Source organism: Cuculus canorus, chromosome 13 (genome assembly GCF_017976375.1).
Source record: "Cuculus canorus isolate bCucCan1 chromosome 13, bCucCan1.pri, whole genome shotgun sequence".
NCBI lineage: Eukaryota > Metazoa > Chordata > Aves > Cuculiformes > Cuculidae > Cuculus > Cuculus canorus.
Genome location: NC_071413.1, coordinates 4,379,154 through 4,403,677, shown reverse-complemented (window position 1 = coordinate 4,403,677; position 24,524 = coordinate 4,379,154). Strand labels below are relative to the sequence as shown.

At 49.1% G+C, this 24,524-nt stretch overlaps 1 protein-coding gene across 1 annotated transcript in view; it reads right to left on the bottom strand.

Moving 5' to 3' along the window:
• The window catches only part of ZFHX3 (zinc finger homeobox 3), a 421,065-nt gene that overhangs the window by 103,505 nt on the left and 293,036 nt on the right, over window positions 1-24,524 (bottom strand). Inside the window, 1 exon segment of the mRNA XM_054078400.1 lies at window positions 3,290-6,054. Coding sequence (XP_053934375.1) covers window positions 3,290-6,008 — 2,719 coding nt within the window. The 5' untranslated portion in view covers window positions 6,009-6,054.

The following is a 24,524-nucleotide window of genomic DNA, read 5'->3' as shown; positions in this document are numbered from 1 at the left end:
TCCTTCTGTCCATGGAAGGTGACAAGCAAAACCCTACCAAGTTACAGGACAAAGAATTCCTTAGTACCACAATGAAAGTCTCCATGGCCATTTCAAGAACAGCGTAACACTTCATCCTGGTTTTTCTTGCCCACCTGGAGAAGCAAGAAGTGTTACCTCGTGCAGTACCTAAGCACAGTACTTGCCAAATAAAAAACGGTCCAAACTCACAAGTCCAAGTGATGAGAATAATATCACTGCTAGGTCACTGCAAGGCTGTCGGAAGTGGGCAACGGTGCAGAATGTGTCAAGTACTAAAAACAAGTTGAGAAGTGCCACTCCTGCACTATCAGAGCTCATCTCTTGTCCAGGTGTTCAAAATGGTGGACAGCCCAACCAACAGTGCTGAGAGGCACTTTGGATGGCCACGACAACCACTATTAATAATGAGAGCACAAAATCACATCAAGGAAAGCCAGCAGGATGCTTTCTGTCTTTAAGCATCACAACTATGCTGCAAACCAAGAGCTGAACTCTATTCACTTACAGTAAATTAACACAACAAGCTCTTGTTTATATCACAGCACTTTGATGACGTGGACAGGCTTTCAACATTAACTTTTTAAACCAAAGCACAGTGATCAACCACCAGCTCCCTCTTCTTAGGGCCTTTCCACCACCTTGCTCTCTTTTTTTTTTTTTTTTTAAGAGACATTTATGCTCCTCCTGCAGCTTTTTGGTGTCTTACCTTGACCTTATGACATAGTTCAGCTTAACAATCTTAATTTATCAAACGAACCTTCAGGTCAACGTTTAGTCAGTTAACCGAAAAAGAGATTTTATTTCCCTAATTTTCAGTTTCCTATGTTTCAATCCCTTTGCTAAAACCCAGCCAACACTGGAAGGCACTCAAAGATCAGGCAGAATCCTCAAGTCCATACTAATCTTTCTGAAAGCCCATAACCGCAGTTGGTACAGACCACAGCTTTGGGCAACGGACGTGCTACTACTGTCTCTCCTGCAGAAACGCAATACCACAACGTTCTTTACAGTCCTAAGCAGGATGAACCGCAGCTTACATGACAACCTGAATGCCGAGTTTGTCAGAGGAACAGAACCTCATTTTCAACAAGCAGATCTCGTGCTCATACACAATTGGTTGGAGAGCGAAAGTCCCATCTGCAGGCACTGCTGGGAACCTGTCTTTCCATCAAAGCAGTCAACAATCTTTTTCTTTAGCCACTCTATTCCTTCCCAGTCATGGGAGAATTGCATCCTCCGTGCAGCTACTCCTGAGTATCTGCTCACTAAATATCTGAAGAGCAGGGAACCTGCCACTTGTCTTCCATGGTCTTTATCTCCTAAACATGATGATTTTTCTAAGCATCCCTTTTCAGGATACCCTGAAATCCTCTCTTTGAATCAGCCTCTCCCAAACACACCATGCAGTAAAAAACTGAAAGCAGAATCTTCCGAACTGCTAATGTTGTGCTCAAATCCAGTTTTGGACTGAAGTGTAACAATGGGGAAAATCTGCTTCCCTTCTAGCAAAGTTCATAGTTTGTGTATATGAGCCTGACAAGCTGAGCTTGTGTCAAGTGCTTATTGACATTGGAAGGGCCCCCATCGCAAATCCTCAGCTCGAGATTTGCAACCATCAAGTGTACAATTCACAAATCACTCTTCAGGCAAGCTCATATATATTCAAGGCCTCGTCATGCACTTTAGAAGGCTTCAATTAAAATACTCCCAACTTCTCTTGTGTCAACCACTCTGTGCTTCAGTAAGGAGGGGCTATGAGCTCCCAAAGGGCACCTTCCAAGAAAGCCACCACAGACGACACTGTAACTTTACACACTACGAGCTGTTTTACAAATGACTGTCAATTATATCTGTTGGCAACTTGGAGCTATTGAATATACAACAAAAAAGATTTTGTCCTTGACCTCCCAAAGATGCAAGCTGGGGCACCACAGGGGGGGAAATAAAGATAATTAGTTTATAGTCACTTGAGTTCTTTCGTTTTCATTTTTTAGCATCTTGTGGTGTTGTTCTCTCATACGGCTCTCCTGTCCTTCTGGACTAATCATAAACTGCACTATGGAGAGCTGAAGGAAAGGAGAACGTGCACGAGACCAATAAACCAGAAACGGAGCGCGTCAGCATCGAGGGATGGACGAGGTTAGGCAGGGCAGAGTGCAGAACAGAGAAATTAGTTCAGAGGGGAGCAGGTAAAGTGGCAGATTCCTTTTCACATACTTTCTCAAGGCACTGTGAAAACCTCTCGGCAGCAGCAAGACAATGTAGAGACTGCAGCAATTTCAGTCAGTGCCTGCCATGCCTGAAGCGTGGTGGGAGCTCTGCTCGGCCCCAGCTTTCACCGTGCTGCGCAGTGAAGCTCAAACACAGTGGGAAGCACATGCTCACAGCCAGCAGCTGCTGCCGGCCCTGGGCGACACGGGCAGCACGAGGGAGGAACCTAACAGGACCCGACCATCTAACCCCACTCTGAAGTCTAATTCTTGAGCTAAATTGTGTGTGGAGAGACTGTGCCCCCCAAGTGCCAACACAAACACAAGGAATGATCATTGCCAGGAAAACTGCATTTGGTAGGTCATTTTTAAGTGTTTTTGTCACTTGATGAGAGAAATAATCTCTCTCTCTAGCCATTCTCCTCCAGTTTAATAATTCTCATCTGGTCAAGCCTGTATCTCATGCTGGCATTGCAGGAATGGCTTTAGCTCAGCTTCTTCAGCGAAGGAACGCCGCCCCTTCCACTGAATTCATCAGAACTCTTTAAAACTTGCTTACCTTTTCTTCTCAAGACAACACCGCACCTAACAAGTCAACTCAACACCCTCCTTCAGGAGCTGATCAGATCCTCCAGCAAAGCCACTCGCCAAACAACTCACTCCCCTCACACTAAATCAAGGAAAAATCATCAGGAAACACTGTACTATCGGTGCTTTCCACAACGAGGAGAAACATTTAATACATGTCGATATCTACTGTTTTATTAGCTTCCTACTAGAACTCTTAGAAAACGTACCAGAAAAGTAACTTATTTTCTCAGGAAAAGAAAAGCTCCTCTGGGGTAACTGCAGAAGAGAGGCTGGCACGGTTCAGTCTCCATCCCTGACCACCACACAAAGGCAACTCACCACATCGTGGCTGCACTACGCAAGAGGTCACGGAGTCAGAAGGAAGGGATATGGTGCACAACGCCCAGTCTGCACACGAGAGTTTTGTGGTAACAAAAACACAATCCCTCCCTCGCACATGGACACAGTGGAAAACCCTTCAGCCTCACCTAGAGATGGAGCCATCGTTGCCATGGGATTGGTAGGATCAAGCTGGAATCCACCCATCATGAACTGTGCATCTGAGGAAGTGCTGTCCATTTTCAAGTTGGGAAGGTTCATGTTCTGCGCCAGGTAGTACTGGTAGAGCTCGGCCTCGGCGGGGGATGGCAGGCTGCCGAGGCCCAGGTGCCGATTGTGTTGGATCTGGGACATATTTTGCTGAAGCAGCATCATATTGTGCATGTGCTTCTCACTGGTCATGTGAATACGAAGGTTTCTAGCTACGTTGGTCTCATAGTCGCACACCTCGCACCGCCACGTAGGTTTGGTTTTTGGTTTGGTGGGAGAGGGGGCCCCACAAGTGCTACCAATGTTGGCTGCTGCGGCCGCCGCGGCTGCTGCCGCTGCCGCCGCCGCCCCAGCGGTGTGGCTGAAGACTTGCTCTCCCCCTCCATTCTGCAGGTTTTGCATGTTGTTGAGATGCTTGTCGGACTGCATATGAATACTGAGGTTGCCTTTGGTAGTAGTGGAGTAGTTACAGACCTCGCAACGGAAGGGCTTGTAACCACAGGTGTAGCTCTCACCCCGTGCCAGCCGCGGGTGTGGCTGTCCACTTTTGCAGTAGACACAGGAGCCACCCGGCTCGGGATGTTTCTCCTTCATGTGCGCCTCAAGCGTCTGCTGGTACTTGTAGTGCCAATTGCACTTGGGACACTTGAGTGTCTTACATGAGTTGCGAGAATGCATCATAGTCATGTGGCCACCCAGCGACCGTGAAGAGCCCAGGACCGTGTCGCACTTTGGGCACTCCACGCCGCTCCCCGAGGGGCACTCACCACCCCCAAGTTCACAGAGGGGGCCAGCATGCTGGTGATGGGAGATGTAGCTCCCGTCCTCGCCCTCTGTGCTCTCATTTGGTTCTGGTGCTGTGGCATTGTCTTTATTGGCACTTTCATCGATAAAGTCCAGCCTCCTGCTGCCCTCTGCCACGCTGGCTCCGCCGCCCTCATTGTTAAAGCTTAAATGATTCCTCCTGTTTGCACCATCAAAGACAAAGGAAGAAGCAGAATTAGAACTAGTAGAAGCTGTGCCCCGCGACAGGGTCTGGAGCACGTTAGGCATTAAGGGAGAGTTAGAAATGCTTTGGTTTGAGAGAGCAAGGTCCTTTTTGCTGCTGCTGCTGCTGCTGCTGCCGCCGCCGCCTGTCACAGCCCCAGTGTCCTCCTGGGGCCGGTCCTCCAGTTCGTCCTCCAACTCGCTCGGAAACAGTCCTTTGCAACCCTCATCATCCTCATCTTCTTCCTCTTCCTCCTCCTCCTCTTCCTCCTCCTCCTCCTCCCCTATGTCCTCCTCCTCTTCCTCCTCCACCTCCTCGACCGGCTCTGCCTTTTCCGAGAGGCTGTCCTGGTCGCCCCCCTCTTGCTTCTCCCCTTCTGCCACCCCAGGGTCCTTCCCCTCTGAGGATTTGGTGGGACTGGAAGCCAGCGGGCCCAGGGGGACTGAGGTAATGGGAGTCTTCAGAGCCGAGCTGGTCAGCCCGCCCAGGTTGAGGAGCGCGCCAGGGGCCAGGACGCCCGCTGACGGTGGCTCCGCTCCACTGGTCGCCCCGGCCTGGAGGGCCTGCTCGCCTTCCATGCGAATGCCACTGAATTTACCATAAAAACTGTGTCCAGGGCCTATGAGGTTAGCTGTGGAAACGAGAGGGTGCTGAAAGGTTTTGTTTTTTGGTTCCAGAAAGCTGACAAGGGGTTCCTTGTCTTTGCCTATCCCTTGGATGATAGCGGAGATGTTCTTATTGCTAAGAATTTTCCGCTCCTCCTCACTCAGAGTCATTCGGTGGTCGTGCACCGCGTGGGTCACGAACGAGCGGACATACCCAAAGGAGAGCTTGCACAAGAAACACATCAGGATGGGCTTCCTCTTCCCGTAGAGCACAAAGCCATCAAATTTGGACAGGTCCACATTGTTGGGAACATCTTTGGATACGCAGGAGCTTTTGGCAGAACCGTCGCTGTTCAGGTAATCCTTGTTGCTTTTGTGTCGCACATCGAAGACGCGGAAGCTGTGCAGGACGGGGCTGATGCCCGCCAGGGCTGAGGTATTCGGGAAGGCCTGGTCTGAGCCCTCAAACCACTTCCCGAAGGATGAGGCTATGTGGAAGGTGTTGATGATCTGTGGGTAGACGGGAGCGGTGGCAGAGGGCTCTCCCTGCTTGGGCAGAGAGTTCGGGAGCAGCGAGGGGAGAGCCCCACTGCCGCAGGCACCCCCGCTCTGCACCAGCTGGCTGAGGCTCTCCACGATGTAGGCTGAGCCGTCCGGCTGGTAGACGATCTCGCCGGCCAGGTTCTCCACGTCGCTCTCCTCCTCCCCGTCCTCGCTGCTCTCGCTCCCGCTCTCCCCCCTCAGCAGCGGGGGCGGGCGGGCGCCGGCGCAGCGATGCTCCATGTAGCTCTGCAGGCTGGTGAAGGAGGCAGCGCACTGGCCGCAGCTCACCTCCTTGCCCGCGGGCTCGGTGCCGGGGCCGGCTGCGGCGCTGCTCTCGGGGACGCGCTCGGGGAAAGGGACCCTCAGGCTGTCCAGGGGGCCGCGGCTCTCCGCCGCGGGCTGCTCCATGCTGCCGGCCGTGTCGGGGAGGTGGGCACTGTTGAGATCAGTCCATTGCTGGTGCTGAGGGATGCCGCACCCATTGTCCTTCCCAGGGATGACGGGTGAGTCACAGCCTTCCATGGCAGGGCCGGCACGGAGCGCTCATTGCACCCGGTACGGCTCGGACCTGCAGGTGGAGAAAGAAGGAGAAAGGCAGGTGAGGTAGCGAGAAGAGACAGTGCCTACAAAGACCCCACCACCACAAAAAACACCAACCCCACTCTTTGAGACCAAATGGGAGGCCGCGAGTGGGCTCCAGGAGCAGGCAGCCTGGCCTCGGGTAACGCACCACTCGAAACAAGTGAGGGAAATAGGATGGAAACGGGATACAAGAGACAAATTGAAGGGAACTGCCAGGTGAAAACCTCCCCTAACTCTCTTCCTGAAGGGGGGCAAGAAGATCGTAGGACCTGCGCTGCCGCACCCAAAGCCTTAGATCTTCAAAAAACAAACAAGATCCAAACAAAAATGTGACAGCAAAGCTTTTGATTGAAACAGAGTTAAGACACTACAATAGAACAGTGCTGGAGCTTTCACACTTTGTAAAAAACTGTACTCTGTGGCTCCCTAAGCCAGACGCTGTTATTTTTGGGTGTTTCCCTTTGCTAGGGAGCACAGAAGGTGCACCACATGTGCACCTCTGTGGTGGACTGAGAGACCCAGAGCAACCGACAGATTTCAGAGTAACAGTGCTTGGCATGCACCAGAGATTTAATTGCTATGTTCTGGACAGAGTTTAAACAGAGAGATGTCAGGAGAGAAACCAAACAGGAAATTCCAGATCTGACAAGGGTCCATCCTGGGGATTGGAAAGCGGTCAGCCCACCATGCTCCAGGAAGCTCCCAGAGATCCTGCCGAGCAGGATCTGTGCACAGACAGCTTCCTACCACCCCCAGGAGCAAATGGCCAGTGTGGATCCTAGAGGAGAAGGAAGGACACCCTTCCCACTATTTCTGTTTCACCAAACATGACAAGACCCAAAGAAATGCCAGGCAGCCAGTGAGCACGGACTGCTGGGCACGGCACGGCTGACATCCACAGCTTTCCCTCACCTCTACCCGTTTGCTGCACCAGTGTCTCTCATGCTTTGATCCCAATGGGCCCATTTGGTAGGACATGGCTTTCTAGAGGTTACTGACCCATGAGATTAGGCAGTGCTATGTTAGGAGCTGGAGCATTGTAATGCAGACCACAATCAGCAGGAGACAGCCAGTTCAGCTGCAACCCTACCAAGAATCCTGTCTGCAAAGAAGTATTTCTATAGTCTGCTTCCTATAGAGCTCCTGCAAGAGCCACTTGGGAGGAAACACCAGCAGAAATTAAACCACTATTACCCCACCTGTAAAAGTGATTTTTAACCTGTGGCTTTCCTCAGGTATACAGACACAAGACATCCACAGAAAACAACGGAGTAAAAACTGCACAAGCAGTGAACCAAGAGACAACAGGAGACATATGCTCTAGATCCACTGTTATCAATGGCACACAGGAGTTTTTCCACAGTATTTTACCTTCTACCAACTAAACACAAGCATCACTTTGCTTGTCAGACTACTCCAAAACTGGATACACACTTGGGGACACTTTTTACTGATGCTCAGTATAGGAGTGTGGGTGGCAGGGCAGGTTTAATTTAACAATATGCTGTTACTCTTAAGCTGATTCAGTGGGATTTACTCTAAATGATACGTTTCATAGAATCACAGAATGGATTGGCTTGGAAGGGACCTTAAAGATCACCCAGTTCTAACCCCCTGCCATGGGCAGGGACATCCCCCATTGGATCAGGCTGCTGAAAGCCCATCCAGCCTGCCCTTGAACACATCCAGGGATGGGGCAGCCACAACTTCCCCAGCCAACCTGGGCCAGGGCCTCCCTACTCTCATTGTGAAGAAATTCCTTCTCATGTCTAAATCTGCCCCTCTCCAGCTTATAGTCATTCCCCTCAGTCCTATCACTACACCCCTTCAAAGTTATACAAATCATTTGAAGTCTTTCTTTAAACCTTTCTCAAAGCTGCTCTTCCCTGAGCATCCTCCAAGTAGTTGCTGCTTCAGCTCATGAGATGCTCCAAGCAGTGCGCAGTGCTGGAGTTCTGGCTACACCAGACTATCAGCCAGGACACCCCACCACCCGTTTGCACACAGCAAATTCATGTACCTGCCAGCTGACACCTTGGGGGTTCAAGGTCTCTCCCTTCAAAGGCTCTAGTCACATTAGCATCCTGCTGCTGCCCTTGGTCTCTTCCAACAGAGACTATTAGTGTTTTGGCAACCTACACTGCTATCTGAATGTTAAATATTATAATCGTAGTTTGAAAGTGTTTCCAGTGCTCTCTAGCTTGATCTGAGTCCATGAGACACGGGAGACCCTTGTGAGCTCCTGCAGAGCAGCGTGCCTGTAACACAGCCAACAGCCCTTTACCCGCGGATTCACAGCCTGCAGCGTGCCAGCGCCCGGGGACTCGCTGTGGTGCAGACAGGCAACTGGTACTTTGGCAACTGGGAAAGAGAGGAAAAAGTATGAGGAGAACTGAAGACTTGCCAGAGAAGACCTGGTCAGGTGCAAAGCAGGTGAGTCGCCACAGCAGTGCTGAATGAAGCACCTGAATTGGTCTGAGCAAAATAAAATGGAGCGACAGTCAATGTTACCTCTTCTTTTCCTGGTTTCATTACCTACCAGTTTATTCTCCTTTACTAAGTGAAGCCATCCATACTTTCTCTGATTTGCCTTATGTGTTCATATTTTCCCTTTACACCGTTTCCTATGTAATTATGCATACGCATACACGTGCTTACATGCATCTCAGATGAACATATACGCCTTCAATTTTTCCAAGTGCCTTTTCATCCACAACAACAGAAATTTATCATTTCTGTGACATTATACTCTAATGTTAATAACAGTACGTTGGAGTAGATACGGTCTCTGTAGGTGAGAAGAGGATCTTCCTCCTCTGTCTTCCAAATACTGCAGTTCATTTTAGGGGTTACTCCTGCACACTCTTCATGATTTCTTTGGGCAACCTGTGCCAACACCTCAACCACCCTCATAGTAAATGTCTTCCTAATATCTAATCTAAATCTTCCCTCTTTAAGCTTAAAACCATTACCCCTCATGCCATCCCTGCACTCCCCGATGAAGAGCCTCTCCCCAGCTTTCCTGGAGCCCCTTTCACTACTGGAAGCTGCTCTGAAGTCTCCCCAGAGCCTTCTCTTTTCCAGGCTGAACAAGACCGACTCTTGCATCCTGTCCTTGGATGGGAGGTGTTCCACCTCTTGGATCATCTCCGTGGCCTGTTGGACTCACTCAAACAGATCCATGTTGTTCCTGTGCTGAGGACTCCAGAACTGGACGCAGGGTTCCAGGTGAGGTCTCACAAGAGCAGAGCAGAGGGGCAGAATCACCCCCCTCGCCCCGCTGGTCCCATTGCTTTTGATCCAGCCCACTGATAACTACAATCCAAATTAAATCAGAACAAATTCACAGTGGATGAAAAAAAAACCGAGATACATAAGAAACTTCATAAGCCTCATACTTCTGCCATTAAAAGTTTGGGAATACTTATGCAGAATTCAAAACAACAGCACCCCACAAACGCTTTTAGATTGAAAACATTCTGTTTACCAGCACGGCCGTCTCCTCGCGAAGCACTCGTAGATGGGACACAACACAAATGTGAGCATCTCCATTATCAAGAACTCTCGACTGGCAGGAAGACGCCTGACTGACAGTTGGGCCAAAAGGGTTAGCAGGGCTGACGGGGCGGGAGGGTTAACAGCCTGATTGTAAAATCAATGTAATAAATGCTTGGTAAGTTACAGGAACATGCGGGAAGAGGAGGCCGCGATTGATAAAGGACTGCGGCTTTGATGCTGCACTGGGGACTTGTTTATTGACAAGAAAGCCAATCTCTTCTCCCAGCCAGGCCAGGCCAGGCAAACCTGCAAGCGCTTACCAATTAATTGGTGGGCTTTTCTGCCTTGGGTTGCTTTAACATCTCTTCCTGCACTCACTCCAAGTTAACTAGTTCAGGAGGTGCTGCTCCAAAGGAATTTTCTCTCTTCTCTCTTTCCTCAACATGAAGGAACCCTTTTAGGGCAGGTGGGAAAAAACACAGCCAAAACATGGCCTGCCAGAGCCCCTGGACGCAGGCCAAGCCCCTACACAAACCCAACCTTCTCTGGCCTGTTCAGTTCTTGCCAGAGCTACTCCTGAAGAAAGATGCTGAGGGAGGAAGAGGAACAGAAATATTTGTTTCTATTCACACAGGAACTGCAGATATCATCCCTTTAATCTGAAAAGAGCAATCTCCTCGTTAAAGCAAAACAGACTTCAGGCAGGAGTATGATGTAGTTATTAGCTCGCTATTATGGCTCCTGCATCTTCCCTTCCCTCCCTGACCACCCCCTAAGCACCTCGCAAAGCACAAGGAGATCTCGTGAGGACAGACCGACCACAGCGTGCTCCACACCTCCCATCCTCTCCCTACCCCCCACCCTCTCCGCTCTGTTTATCAGCCAGTCAATAAGAAAAGGTAGTTCTTACTTAAGGAGGCAGAAGTCAACTCGTCAGGTCGATCAGCACTCTGTCTGTAAACATGGTTTCCCGTAAAATCAATGAACTCCAGTTACAAGGAGAATAGCCTGAGCGCTGGAGACTCCCTGCGCTCCCACCGCCCCAGCAGCAGGGAAGGGCTCTCCCCGGTTCCTTCTCTGGCCTCGCATCCCACCGCTGCTCTCACTGCCACGCTCACCGTGCCTCCAGCACACAGCCTCCCCGAGCCCCAGCTCCTTCCCTACAGCACCGCTGAGTCTCCCAGCCCTTCTGGGCAGATGTGGGACCTGGCTGGAGGAGCACGGACACAGCAGGGCAGAGAGCATTCCATCAGGCCAGGAGCAGCAGCCATGAGTTCCATCTGGATGGCACAGTGCAAACGAAAGCACAGCCCTGCACAGCCCATGCTTTCATGGAGAGTTCCTACTAACCACAGCTGGTGGTTTGCAGCCACGCTCTGTCCAGATCACAAGTGAAGCCAATCCCGTCTCCACCAACCCCCATCACCTACATACAGCCCCTGGCCCCATCCTCACAGGGACAAACGTGCCATCTTACAGCAACGCTTCCGTCGCCAAGGAGCGGCTGATGCTAACCCAACACCCTCCGCTACCCTGGCAAGCTGGGGGCTCCTGGGGCAGCCCCTGGGCCGCAACACCAGGCTGCTTCCTCCCCCCGGGGATGCGCGGCAGCAGCGTGGGCGGCAGAGACGGGAGTGAGAGGGAGGAGGGGGTCCCTGCTGTTGCCCAGGCTTCCCGAGAATTAAATATGAACAGCCGTGCTGTGTAATTTTAAATTGTTAATTAGCACAGGGTTAATTAGGCGGCCCTTTCACAAGAGGCTGTTTGGCAGTAAACCAAGACTGGAAGCAATGAGGAAGGAGGAAAACAAAAGGAGAAAGAGACAGTGAGAAACTGTTCCCTCAGCTAATGACCCACATGGCACCATAAAAAAAAAAGGGTGCTGAGGACAGGGAAAAGATACAAGCAGATGCATTACATCCACGGCCATTACCCTGGAAGATACCCAGCGAGGCACCCCTCCCACAGCCGCATCGCGGAGAGAAGTGCTCAACCCTGTAATGAGCAGGGTCTGCTCCTTCAGAGCATCCTGGCAAGCAGCAGAGGCTCCAGCTCCAGCCGGCTCTTAAGCTTTTTGCCCTGACTCCACAAAAGACACTGCTCACGCAAACACTTAACAGCCAGCAACTGAACTTGAGTGGTTCCTGTTGGAGAAAACTGCACAACGGCCTCTAAACTTTGGGAATACACACCCACCTGTTGTGCCAACAGACGCGCTATATATCAGTTCCATAAATACAGGCATGGAGACAACCCTAGATCAGCTCCAGCACCGGTGCTGGTGGTTCAGAGGGGAAGCAGAAAGGGACAGAGGCAAGAGGACAACGACAGCATAAAGACTAAAAGCAGGCTTAGGTGCTCTGTGCACACCTCTACAGGCTCAGATGGGCCTTTTACAACGTCCTCAGTGGGACAGAACCTGCCAAGTGCTAATGTTCAGGTCAGCCAAGCAGATCCCGTCTCTGGAATGGCACTCGATTACACTCGTTCCAGCCTAGAGGAGCACCTCCTCTATGAGGAAAGGCTGAGAGAGTTGGGCTTGTTCAGCCTGGAGAAGAGAAGGCTCTACAGAGACCTCAGAGCAGCCTTACAGTACTGGAAAGAGCTACAGGAAAGCTGGGGAGGGGTCTTTATCAGACAGTGAAGTGACAGGATGGGAGGAACGGTTTTAAGATGAAAGAAGGGAGTTTTAGATTAGATATTAGCAAGAAATGTTTTCCTGTGAGGGTGGTGAGGTGCTGGCAAAGGTTGCCCAGAGAAGTTGTGGCTGCCCCTCTCCCTGGAGGTGTTCAAGGCCAGGCTGGACGGGGCTCTGAGCAACCTGATCCAGTGGCGATTGGAACTGGATGGGCTTTAAGGTCCCTTCCAACCCAAACTATTCCATGATTCTATAAAGTTACTAAAGGTGACCAAGCAGCTCAGCAAAATGATCCCTAGCACCAGGTATGTTCAAAGTTCCCAAAAGCAGAAGGTCCAGGAGGGTCACTGGAGCAGTGACACAACAAACCCTGAGCATCAGAGCTTTCTGTGTTGCTTCTCCGCATCTGATGTGCTATAAAGCACTCATGGAACACTTAAGAAACTGCATACAGAAAAACATGGTAAAAATTGTTACATAGGATCGAGAATGCAAAACTTAAGGAAAAACAGAACGTATGTTGCCAAAGCAACTTTAATTTTGCTCCTATACACATACGCATTATGACATTGTCTTTAACTACATTATCACACATTGCCTCTGTTAGTGAGCAGGATGGTCACATAAGACAGTAAAATAAGGTTGGATGAGCAAGTTGTCACTTTATGAAATTTATACAGCAGCTGCCATCACACAAATATGTGGAAAGTCACTTCCTAGAATAGAAAGATCTTTTAAGATTTCCTAAGCAACAAGGGCTGGATATTCAAGCGTAGTAGCAATACCGAGATAGTTTCAATTCCCAGTTTCACAAAATGCTTTTATCTTCTAACTTAAACTGAAGACACAGATGCCAGCTCTCCCCCATCTAGTAAGGTGCCAGAAAGGCTGGCAGGTATTCTCACTACTCAAGGAACCACTGAGGGTTCTGCAACAGATCTTGAAATACTAGAATAAAATGGTACTTAGGAACCAAAATTTAAGAATAACAGCAAATTCAGCTACACGGTTTGAAGAATAATTTCTAGTGGGGGATCCCACCAACAGTTTACAATGTCAGCGCTTTGGGATTCCTCTTATGCCATTCCTAGCAAAAACCCTGTGAAAATACTGATATTTATTTGCCAAGTTCAACATTTTAAAGAGAAAATGATAATCTTCCTCTTTCACATAGCAAGTCACATCTCGCACCTTTCCAAGCAAGACCAAGCTGTGTTTTGGCAGACACCTGATCACAGTAGAGTTGCCTCATCAACAAGCGTGGTTTGCAGAGTATTCATAACGAGGTATCGGTCTTGCCAAATCCTGAACAAGATCTGCATCTAACCTTCTTCCTCTTCTGCGGTTAGGCTTTACCAACCAAAAAGCCCAAGCTCAGTTTTGACTTCTCGATTTGACTTTCTCTGCAGACACTGCTCAGTGCCGGACTGCTGTTTCCAGCTGCACACACGCCCACATCCAACACCACTGCACCAGGAACAGAATTATCAAGAGAGACCTGCCCTGCTGGTTGAAGAAGGGTCTAACCAACATTGACCCATGGGTTCCAGCACCTGTACAAGCATCCCAGGGCTGCAAGTGCTCATGAACCAGCTTGTTATCCAAGCAAAGCCAAGAATTCATATAATCAAAGAATCATTGAGGTCAGAAAAGACCCTCAAGATCATCAAATTCAGCCATTAACTTAATATCATCGAGTCCACCACTAAACCATGTCCCTAAGTGCTATGTCTACACATCTTCTAAATACCTCCAGGGATGGTGATTCAACCACTTCCCTGACAGCCTGTTCCAGTGCTTGACCACACTTCTGTAGAAGGCCCTGTGAACGCTGCATGGTTTCCCTTCTGAGAGATTCTAGCCAATGGGTCTCAAAGGGCATGAGGTCCCAGAAGAGGATGAGGTAGAACACAGTGGTCTAGAGAAAGGAAAGATCCATCAGGCACCTCAAAAGGACAGGAAGGTCTTCTCCCAGCAGGAAGACAACCACATGGAGGGCTTGCCTTTGGCAGCTCACAGTGTTCCAGAACTGGCGTGCTGACAACACAAACAAGTGCTGCACTGCGCACGCTCATTAACAGGACAGAAAATGCAAGCACTCTCTTACACACAGGCTCACATGCATAGGCACAGCCAGTTCCTCAGATCTTCACAGGATCATTAGCATAAACAGCTTTTCAAGCAGCAGGAAGCAAAGGAAACACTGAACAAAACAGGACTGAAAGCTGTAGGGCTCAAGCACTTGGCACGAAACTAAGAGAAAGGGTCTCCTTGAAAAGGTGAACCTTCTACATTATCCACGTTTTTCCCCTCTGTCCTTTACAGCAGCTAAAATCAAGCCAAACGAGAGTACTATAAGGTTCAGGCAGCTTTTCAGAAAACATATTGTTATGAACCATTATTCCAAGTTTGCTGATCCTTTTGAGCCAGCTACTGTACTACACACGAAAATATTTATATAATCATCAGCCCACTGCCATTGAGAACAGAGTAATCCTGAGCCGTGCCAGAGGGTTTTAAGTGAGCAGCTGGGGAAAAGAGCCTTTATTCCTCCAGAGAGACTCTTTGGAGTGAAAGCATTCTGCAGCAGAGGTAAAACAGCTTAAGTTGCATTTCTCTCTATGAAACAAAGTAAAGCACTTGCTTAGCTCCTAAGTGACATGGCATTTAGCTGCTCCCAAGACATGAAGCGTGTTTTCAGGTCCTGCACAAACCTCGCCTCCACCACAGAAGTCTCAGATTTTGTTTCCAGATTGGTTTGTTTCAAAACATCACACATTCCAGATCCTGCAAGTTGTGCAATTCACCCCTTTGCTCTAAAAACCCAACATTTCTTGTCAAATGCTGCTTCCAACCTACGTCCCTGCATAATTAACTACATTAGCATCTGGTTCGCATTTTCAGTGCACTGTTGTTGACCTAACTCCCAAAACTAACCAAGGAGCGTTTGAGGACAACCTGCCCTGCTCTGTCGCATGGACTTGGTGGTCCCTCAAGTCCCCACATACCTTGGGAAAAGGGCCTTACTGCTCCTACATATGGGCAGACCCATCCAGTGGGAGGTGTTGGAAACCCCATTCCAGGGGGGTTGGAACTAAATGATCTTTAAGGTCCCTTCCAACCCAAACCATTCCATGATTCTATGATTTTGCCACAGTCTGAAGCTTGCCCTTTCCCCTTCCATCTTTAGCTTAGCACCTTGTCCAGTAACTGAGACCAGTTAGCCCCTTCACAGCTCCATTTAGGCCACCTGGTCCCCACTACAAAGGGCAGTGACATCCATAAGATCTTGCACTGGGCAGCACCTACACCCATCCAGTCCACAGAGATGTTTCTTTAGAGAGAAGTGAATTTTTCCAAGTTTCAAATGCCATAAAGACATACAAACAACCCAAGAAGGTATTTAAGTTGCCAGGGCGCTGCTCCTGAATCCAAGAAGAAAGTGTAGCATTTACCGTAAGACTACAGGACACAAACCACAGCAGTGACTGCCGAAAGTGAGGGATTCCAGCTGGCTTTTGTGGCTTTGCCGATGGTTGTCCGCCCCCCACATCTTCCAGTCACTGGATGTGCTGAGCAGTCCCACCCACTCAGAACCACTCCAGGCATTTCTGCTTCTACTCTGAGAGCCAACTCTTACAAACCACCACCGCAAAGCTTCCACCAGCCCTGCAGCCCGACTTTGGGAGCAGACACAGCCAACCTCGGGCAGCCCAGCCTGAAAAGCTAATGCTCTGCTACTCGACTGTGCTCTCCGAGCAGTGCTCTGCACAAGCAGGCTCACATGCTTAGGGAAGGAGTCCTGCCAACGCTCTCTCCTTCTACTGATTTACCCAAACAACATCTGTGTTCCAGACTAGTGTCAAGGGCCAAGCAGAGGGTAAGAGTTAGATTCATAAGTCATGCAGATCTCCTCTGCCAGGGCATAGATCCAGTCCTTGTTAGGAAACAAACACACTGCCTGGTCCTGGGCTCAGTTGCTCTTTCCCAGACTTTGGGAAAGCCGATGCTTTGGACAGGGAAAGCAGGCTCAGCAGCATTAGGTCATTCAGCAACCATTCTGCTTGCTACTAAGACAAACACGGTGGCTGGCTGATACGTTAGATCTGAATTACACACTGGTGTTGCAAAGCCCCATTGCAAAGGTCACCAAGATGTGTGCTCAGACCAGTTATTAGTATTTTGGTAGAGAGTAAATTTTACCAGTCACAGTTTTATTGCTGGAAGATAACTAAAAAACCCCAGAGCCCCAAAATGAGGAAAGAAACCTGCCGGTATGGTTGGGAAGTCTTCCCATCTAGAGTATCTATTATCATATCCAAGAGGTTTCAAGCTCCTGTAAACAGAGTATCTGCACACTCACCTGCTACCAAAACAGTGCCCTGCTCTAGACTTGACATGCAGCCTAAGTATTTTCTTTATCTGGTCAAAATAAACTCCTCTGATTGCAGCAACGAACAGGAGTCAATAACTACACATCGCTCAACGGCTCAAAGTCTCAAGTTCATGCTTTCCCAGTCCCCAGCGTGCAGCCACTCCATCAGCTCCGACATCCCTGACACTCTAGAACAAACACATCTCCTGTGAAAGTTTAACCATCTCACAGGGCAGAGCTGACACAGATTCAGATAAATACAAGTTTCAAAGCAAGCACCCGGTAGATCTGTACAGACTGTTGAACTCAGCTAGGACTGTGCTGTGGTACGCCTGGGAGGGATGCAGGCACCTTCGGAGATGGGGAAGGAAGTTGCTATGCACACTTTTCCAGACCTCCAGGACTGAAAGCGTTACTCCGCTGCTTGGCCTCTTGCTAATTGTGGGTTTTATTTTTATTTCCTATTACCCTCTTGCACGCCTGATGAGATTATCTTACCGGAACTGACACAGCTGGAGGCTGTAGCCATACATGGAGCCTCTCAGGAGGCAATGCAATTTTATTTTCATTGATCAGAAATCAGCAGGGCAGTAAATGATGGGAAATTCCATTAGGAGGAATACTGGGCCACGAGATCCAACTATCCAGGTACACCCACAAATCCCAGAAAGTCCCATCTTGACATTGACAGAGTTATCTTTCCTCTTCCAAAAAAATGGAGTAAGCTACTAACCTGATATTCTTAATCGCTGACTGCTCTGCCGGAAGCGGAGGCAATGCTGTCAAAACACCCCCAAGGGGTCACTTAGCTGAAAACAGGCGGCAGCGTGCGGCTCCCTGAGCTCAGCCTGGCAGGCTGCTGTGGGATCAGTGGAGTTTCACAGCACGTGCCTGATCCCACAGCCTTTGTTCTCGCAGGCCAGGCAGGTGTAAGAGATGCCAGCATGCCCGTGCACGAGCCGGTTCTCAGGCAGTCCCAGCAGAGCCAGAAGGATCCCAGCGGACGCTCAGTGCATGCTCCCATCCCAGTCCCATTCGAAGCTCAGGTCGTAGGTGATGCATTACAACTTCACTGCAAAGGGAGCAGCCTTCCTTCTTCAAGGGCAGAGGTCTCTGTTTGCCCTCTGCTTGGGGGATACCCCTTCTGATAAAGCATTACACAACACTTAAAAGCCCAAACTCATTGGAGCCCAAACTGAGAATCACCTTTCACCTTCAAAATACCAGGAACACAGAATATGCACTCAATTCCAAGTTTCTGGATCAAAATCTTACCACCAAATCTTACCACTCTCTGATTAAAAGCTGGCTTTGACCTGTCCTGCTGTTCATTACAGCACATGCCCAGATGAAAAGCGAAGTCCTTCACCTCCTGCAGCAGGATGGACAAGCGCCATTGGCACAGCAGGGGTTAACAGAAGCTGACCGCAGCACAGTTGTTAAGGTAATCAATACCAGTGAGATACTAAAGCAGCATAAGCCACATTATTGATTGCCAAGCAGATGATAAAACTGTTTATTACGATAATTGCAGGGTGCCTGCAAGATGCTTCTAGTGCCGTCCTGAGCTTTTTACAAAAATAAGAATTGCCCGGGCGCAGCCTGAAGCTCCTCCGAGCCTGTGAGAGTCCTCCTCACTCTGCTGTGCCACAGCAGCAACCTTGAGCCAGCTTTACCTTCAAACTACTGCTTGGATGGAGAAATATTGACATAGGTCAGTGATTACTTATCACACGCACCCCTCACGTGGTGGTCTTGCTCTCACACATCCCTATTCTCACCTTTCGCTGGAGCATTCCCTTGTGAGGAAGCAAGAGCTCAATTACCAGAACTCAACTTCAGTTCTCAGTCCTCCTTCTGATCATCAGAAAATCAAAACTTCTCAACTTCCCACTCCAAAACATTTTCTTCAGTATTTCGATTCCTTTTACACTCTACTCTGGGCTTCCTACATCCTTTTAAGAAGCTTTAATAGAATTTTTCCTCTTTGGGGTCTAAATTATTGTGCAGTGCATTAAGAGTTCTTCCTCAGAAGGTGAATTCCAGATATACTCTGTTTGGGAGTTGCATCTCTGTGTACCACCAGGTACATATGTCTATGCACACAGGCCATACCTCCAAACAGGTGACACGCAGCAGCTTGTCACCCTGCCACCGGGTGCCTGCAAGACAAACAACTTATCTACCAGCATAAAATCAAAACAACATTTTGATTCTGAAGTCCCTTCAAATACCAAAAAGGTTCTCTTGAATTCAACACAGTAATAGGCATCAACTGGCCTTCAGAAGATAAGCAAAACACAAACTGCCAGATTAGATCTATTCTGGCAAAAGCATCTATTACTTCTCCATCAGCAGGAGCAGGAACGGAAACTATAACCTAACTGGGCTCCACGTTGCCACCATTGCCAAATGACAGCTGAAAATGAGTTTAACAAGGGCTGAAGCTCCAGGGTTCTGTCAGCAGCTCTACAGGCACTAATTATGGAGCACAGGTCCCATTATCTCCCAGTATGGACAAGGCTCTGACAGCTTCATCTCAGTATTAACCCTGAGGACTAGACGCTATGGACTGCAGGCAGTGCTTGGTGCAAACTCCACCATTTTGGCTGGCTGTTTCCATGCAGTCTGGGTCCTTTCTCCAAGTAATCACAGTTGACAGTTGCAAAATAAACTTCACACCAGTCAAAGCAATCTTACTATGGCCTGGCCTCAACCTGGATTAGACCATAGATGCTGCTTCTGGCTAATGCCCTTTATTCCTCTTCCCTCTCCTCTTCATGCTTTCTCTCGTCAGCATCCAAATGACCTCCTTTGCTCCCTCCCTCCAAGCGCCTCCGTTCCCTGGTCTCTCCCCACCTTTTAAAACGCTGCTGCTTCCTCCGCAACCACAGTGAGCAAAGGATTCTCAAGTCAAGTTCTTCAGGGTGAAAGACAAAATCTTACACATCCTCATAATGCTTTATCCTTCCATTGCTGAACCAACCTCTTCCTTCTGGCCAATCTTTCTCACGTGTCACAGGAGACCGGTGAGGACAGCGTTTTACCTCTCCAGCTTGCTTGCAGAGCAGCTAAAAGGTTAATGACTGAATTGACAACGTGATTGAAATTGGCACTCTGATGAGCAAGCACGTCACACCACACAACCGCTGCCTTAGAGACTGGAGATTTGAACATCAGCTTGTAAAACTCGTCCCCTCTCACTCCAAACACCAGTGATGGGCTGCAGAGCCTCATGGAGCTCAGAGGTCTCAGAGGGCTGGGGCTGCTCTTTCAGACTTCATCAGCAATTCTGAATATAAGCAAGATGAACACAATCCTTTCTTATTAAAACCTAGAAAAGGGAGGAGACCTCCCTCCATATCACCCTTAGGAAGGGTCAGCTTTCATCCTTCCCTTCTCCCCAGGGCTAGAAGGAGAAGAACCAACTGCAGTCAGCACCAACCAAAGGCGCATCAGGTTGTCTAAGACAACGGACCCTTTATTGTTCCTAGAAAATCCACTATCATTTACAGCCAACCCCAGCTCCACATCAGCTCACAGCCACAAGCCTCCTGAAAGCTGACTTCTTCACCTGAAGCACTGACACACATCCCTCAACACTACATATGGCTTCTTGTTTTCTGCATGCTCCTCAGCCGCAAAGCGAGCAAAGCGTGGACATCAGCTGCCAGCTGGCTCCTTGCAGGGCATGGTCCAGAGCCAGAGCTCTGCAGGGTCCTCCCTGGGAGATAAGCTGAGTACCACTGACCACACTCAGTGGGACACAGGGTGGAGGCACTTCCCTGAAGGCTTACTGGGATTTATTCCACCACCCATCCTGTTCTAGAACAGTAATCCAGAAAATGATTCAGTCTTAAACAATTTTGGTCTATTCCTCAATACAATCAGAGAAAACAGGGGACATTCCAACAACAGACAGACCACCTGAAAAGCTTAAGAAGTCAAGGAGGGTTGGGAAACAAACATGCAGAAGTAAATCCTCCAGTCACCTACAGAAAGCTCCACAGAATACATCAACTTTCAAGCAGTGAGAAAAGCTGTTCCTACAGCACAAGAGGACAAGTCAAATAACGATCCTGAAGATGACTACTGAATAGCCAGCCCATCCTTCAGACACCCACACTTTCTCACCGAGGCCTGGAAAGGTCACCACTTACAGCCAGCAAGACCAGGCAATGGGAGAGACAGATCAATCTTTTAAACACAAAACAAAACAAAAAAAAACCAACCCTAACACAGCAGCCAAAAAAGGGTCGATGAAATTTCAAGTGGTCTTCTCCGTCTTCTGTGTTGTTAATACCTCTGTGCTTAGAAATGTACCACAGAAAGCCTCTTAAGCCAGGGACTAACCTTAGCTGAATAACTCCAAGCTCCCCATGTAAACCGCTTTAGTACCAGGCATGGTAATTAGTGCCAGAACAGTAACAGCAGTTGCTAACCATGATGGACCGAGATAACAAACTCTCTGCAAAGATTGCTGGGAATTGTAACCTACGTGCACAAGGCTACGCTTGTCTCAAATCAAAAGACACTCAAAACCATTTCAGTTAAATAACAGCGCCTTCTCAGTTCCCAATAAACTATGGTTGAGAAAAAAGGATAAACCAGCTCCAAGACACTGGACTTCTTTCCTCCAGGGTCTGCCCCCTCACCCTGCAAAATGCCCCCTGGATGACAGCAGCAGGAATAGAGTCAAGCTACTGGAAGCCACTGGGACATGCAGGACTGAAGTACTCAACTGCCTCTGCTGTGGATCAAGCGATGCTTGCACCTCATTGCTTTCAGCATTATTGATCACTCATTCTGTAAGAGTATCTGAACGCTCCAGCGATGCCACACTACGCCACAGTCAGCAGCACTCTGCTATTCCGCATCATAGCATGGGTTGGGTTGGAAGGGACCTTAAAGATCACCCAGTTCTAATCCCGGCCATGGGCAGGGGCACCTTCCACTGGATCAGGCTGCTCAGAGCCCCATCCAACCTGGCCTTGAACACTTCCACGGATAGGGCAGCAACGACTTCCCTGGGTAACGTGGGCCAGGGCCTCCCCACCTTTCAGTGGTCCCAGCCCCAACGCACCAGCTCAGCTCCACCTTCATGCACCGACCCTTCCACCCTCGGCACTGAAAGGCAGCACATGTTCGGAGGTAGTGGCTGTCCAACGATGCAAGCTCTGTACCGCACCTCTGCACTTTACCAGCAACCGTCCCTGGTTGTTAAAGCAGAATGAGCTGCTCAGGATGCAGCCCCTTTCCCCACTCCTGGAAACACAGCACAGAGGACACCAGCTTGCACTCCTGCAGAGAAGCCAGGGACAGCAGATTGGTGCCCTAGTACCACTTACTTTCCTTGAAAACATCTGTTTTCATTATCACTATTACTTTTAATTAGCACTTTACAGCAGCCTTAAGCCCTCCCAGCTGGAGGAGAGTTCTGCTCCTAAATGAACAATTAGAAGGTGCACTAAGGGAATTTTTTTCTCATCTTCAGAAATGGCTTTCTCAGTAGAGCTAAAAGGCAAGCCACCCGGTGAAGCGAAACTCCCTTGAAGGGGTATCTTCAGGCACCGCTCAAAGCCCGCAGGTCACCGTGGGATCCCCGCTGCATGAGTGGGCTACTGAAGTCAGGAACTTGAAACGCGGAATTTCAGCATTACTAATGAAAGGGTCTTAATGCTTCTGCCCTGCATCACTCACTGAACAGCCTCCTCTTCCTCACCCGGTCACAATAATTGCCCTGAGAAAAATCAAAGATTAGAATGCCCATCACACTCATGGAAGCCTCTGACAATTTAATTTGCTCAAGAGTTCAGGCCAAGTACAAGCTGAAAAGACAGAGCCCTATTAAATGCATAAGAAAATATATATATATAGGAAGCATAATTACTAGAATTGGGTCTCCTGATCAAGCATTTCTCTGAAAAAACAGCAATGAGAAATATCCACAATAAAGCCCCAAGAGGTGGCCTCGGCCATTTTCAAGAAAGCAGAAAGACAGAGAGGTGAAATGTCAGGAGGATGCTACCAGAAAGGGCTGTCCCATGGGCCACCACCACCTCCCCAGCACCTGCACGCAGCACAGCACCAACACGTTCAAGCCTTTAATTAGAAACAAGCCACAGAGCTCCAAAACTTTTCAGTCAACATTGATCAAAACCACATCTATCATTCCCCTCTCCAGTTTAATCAGGGCTGGTATTCTACCATCATGCTGCTAAAGTACCTTGGCCTTGAGCAGTCCTTCGAGAGCTCGCACCTTCCCCAGCAGGGCAGAACCCATAATGAAAGGTAACCAAGACGCTTCCCCCTCATCTTTGCCAAATCCAGTCCAAAATTTTACAGGAGTTCACATATACGATAAAGTGCGAAAGTCTAATCCACGTAAAAGGAACAGGTGAAGAACCAATAAAGTTACCAAGATAATTAACAGCTGTCACTGCACTGCTACAACTGCACCGCCCGCTGAGTCCAGGAGGCACCTTTTGTTCTTTCCCCCAATTTCTTCATATCTGCTTAAGCTCCACCAAAGCAGACGCTGCCCAACACTGCATTTATAACAATTCAGATTTGTGTTTGGAACACAAGACTTGTATTACAGAGAGCATTACAGAACCAGTTCGACAATCTTAAAGTCTTCAGAATGACAAGGCTTAAAATAACACTAATAACTGTCATTCCCACCCAAATTCATAGTCCTTTAAATTAGTCTGTTTCCCCAGTTCCCCTTTGCATTTGGTGTCTTCCTCGCACTGTACAGTAACTTTGCTTCTTCCCTCAACCCTCTTCCAAGCACTGAGTTAAATTCCACATCAGTGAAATTCCTTGGTAGATGTGAAATAAGCTTTAATTATTTATTTAACCTTTGTTCACACCTCCTGTCTCAAAGTTTACTTAACCTACAAAGGTGGGATATTATCTACAGTTTGTAGCCTGTGGTAATGGGCAGAAACACCAGCAGAGAAGATCTGTTGGCTTGTTTTGAAACCAGAGGAGTGCGGGAGCCTGCAGAGCCAGACTGGGGGGAAGCCAAGCCCGTGTCTGTCAGTGCCGCGCCGGGTCCTGTGCATGTGTTCCATCACCTCGTTCAGATCCGCTCTGAGCAGCAGCTCCCAGTTCTCAGCCCCCTTGCGAACAGCATCGTTTCTATCCAGCACATGATCCAGTGGGGACACGCGTGGCACTGTTTTCACAGCCCCAAACTAGCAAAGGGGATTAAGACTAAACCACTCCAAAGCCTGACATCAGTCACTCTGTCCTGCCCTGCCAAAGCCCCTGGAGCCTGGCAGGTGAGCACGCATCAGCCGCGCCAACCATCAGCGTTCCTCCCCACGACCCCACTGCCACCAACTGCAACGCCACAGGGAGCCGAGCAAGCCCACAGATGGAAGGATCAGGATCCCTGCCTGGCTCGACCCATTCCCTCACTTTGTATTCAAGCATTTATTCATCTTTCCAACGTCTGTCTCTGGAAAAGGGAAAAGAACGCTTCCAGTGCCCAATGAGCCCAGATACAGATCAGACCACAATGCAACTAGAGGGGGGAAAGGAAACACAAAACAATTAATTCTTGGCTCCTTGTTTTACCTCTAGGCAAAGGAAGGTGCATGGCAGAGTGAGGAGAGACTGGAACAGACGGAGGCTGGGATTTCCTCCAAGAGCCCCAGGGGCGACAGCGTTGGCTCCCAACCCCAGAAACACGGTGCTGCTCTCCAACAGGTGAGGGCTCAGTCAGGCTCCCCAGGCAGAAGGAACAAAGAAAGCTTCTCAGGCAAGATTTCTTTTGACTTTTCCATGCCCAGGCCAAATGGTGAGAAGCCCCTACTGAGAACAGGGCTAAGCTATCAAACAAACCCATCTCTTGCCACGACCAGGTCTGCATGCAGCCTCCTCCACACCTCCTCTCCGAAAGGGCAATGCTTTGCATGCAAGACAGCTTACAGGG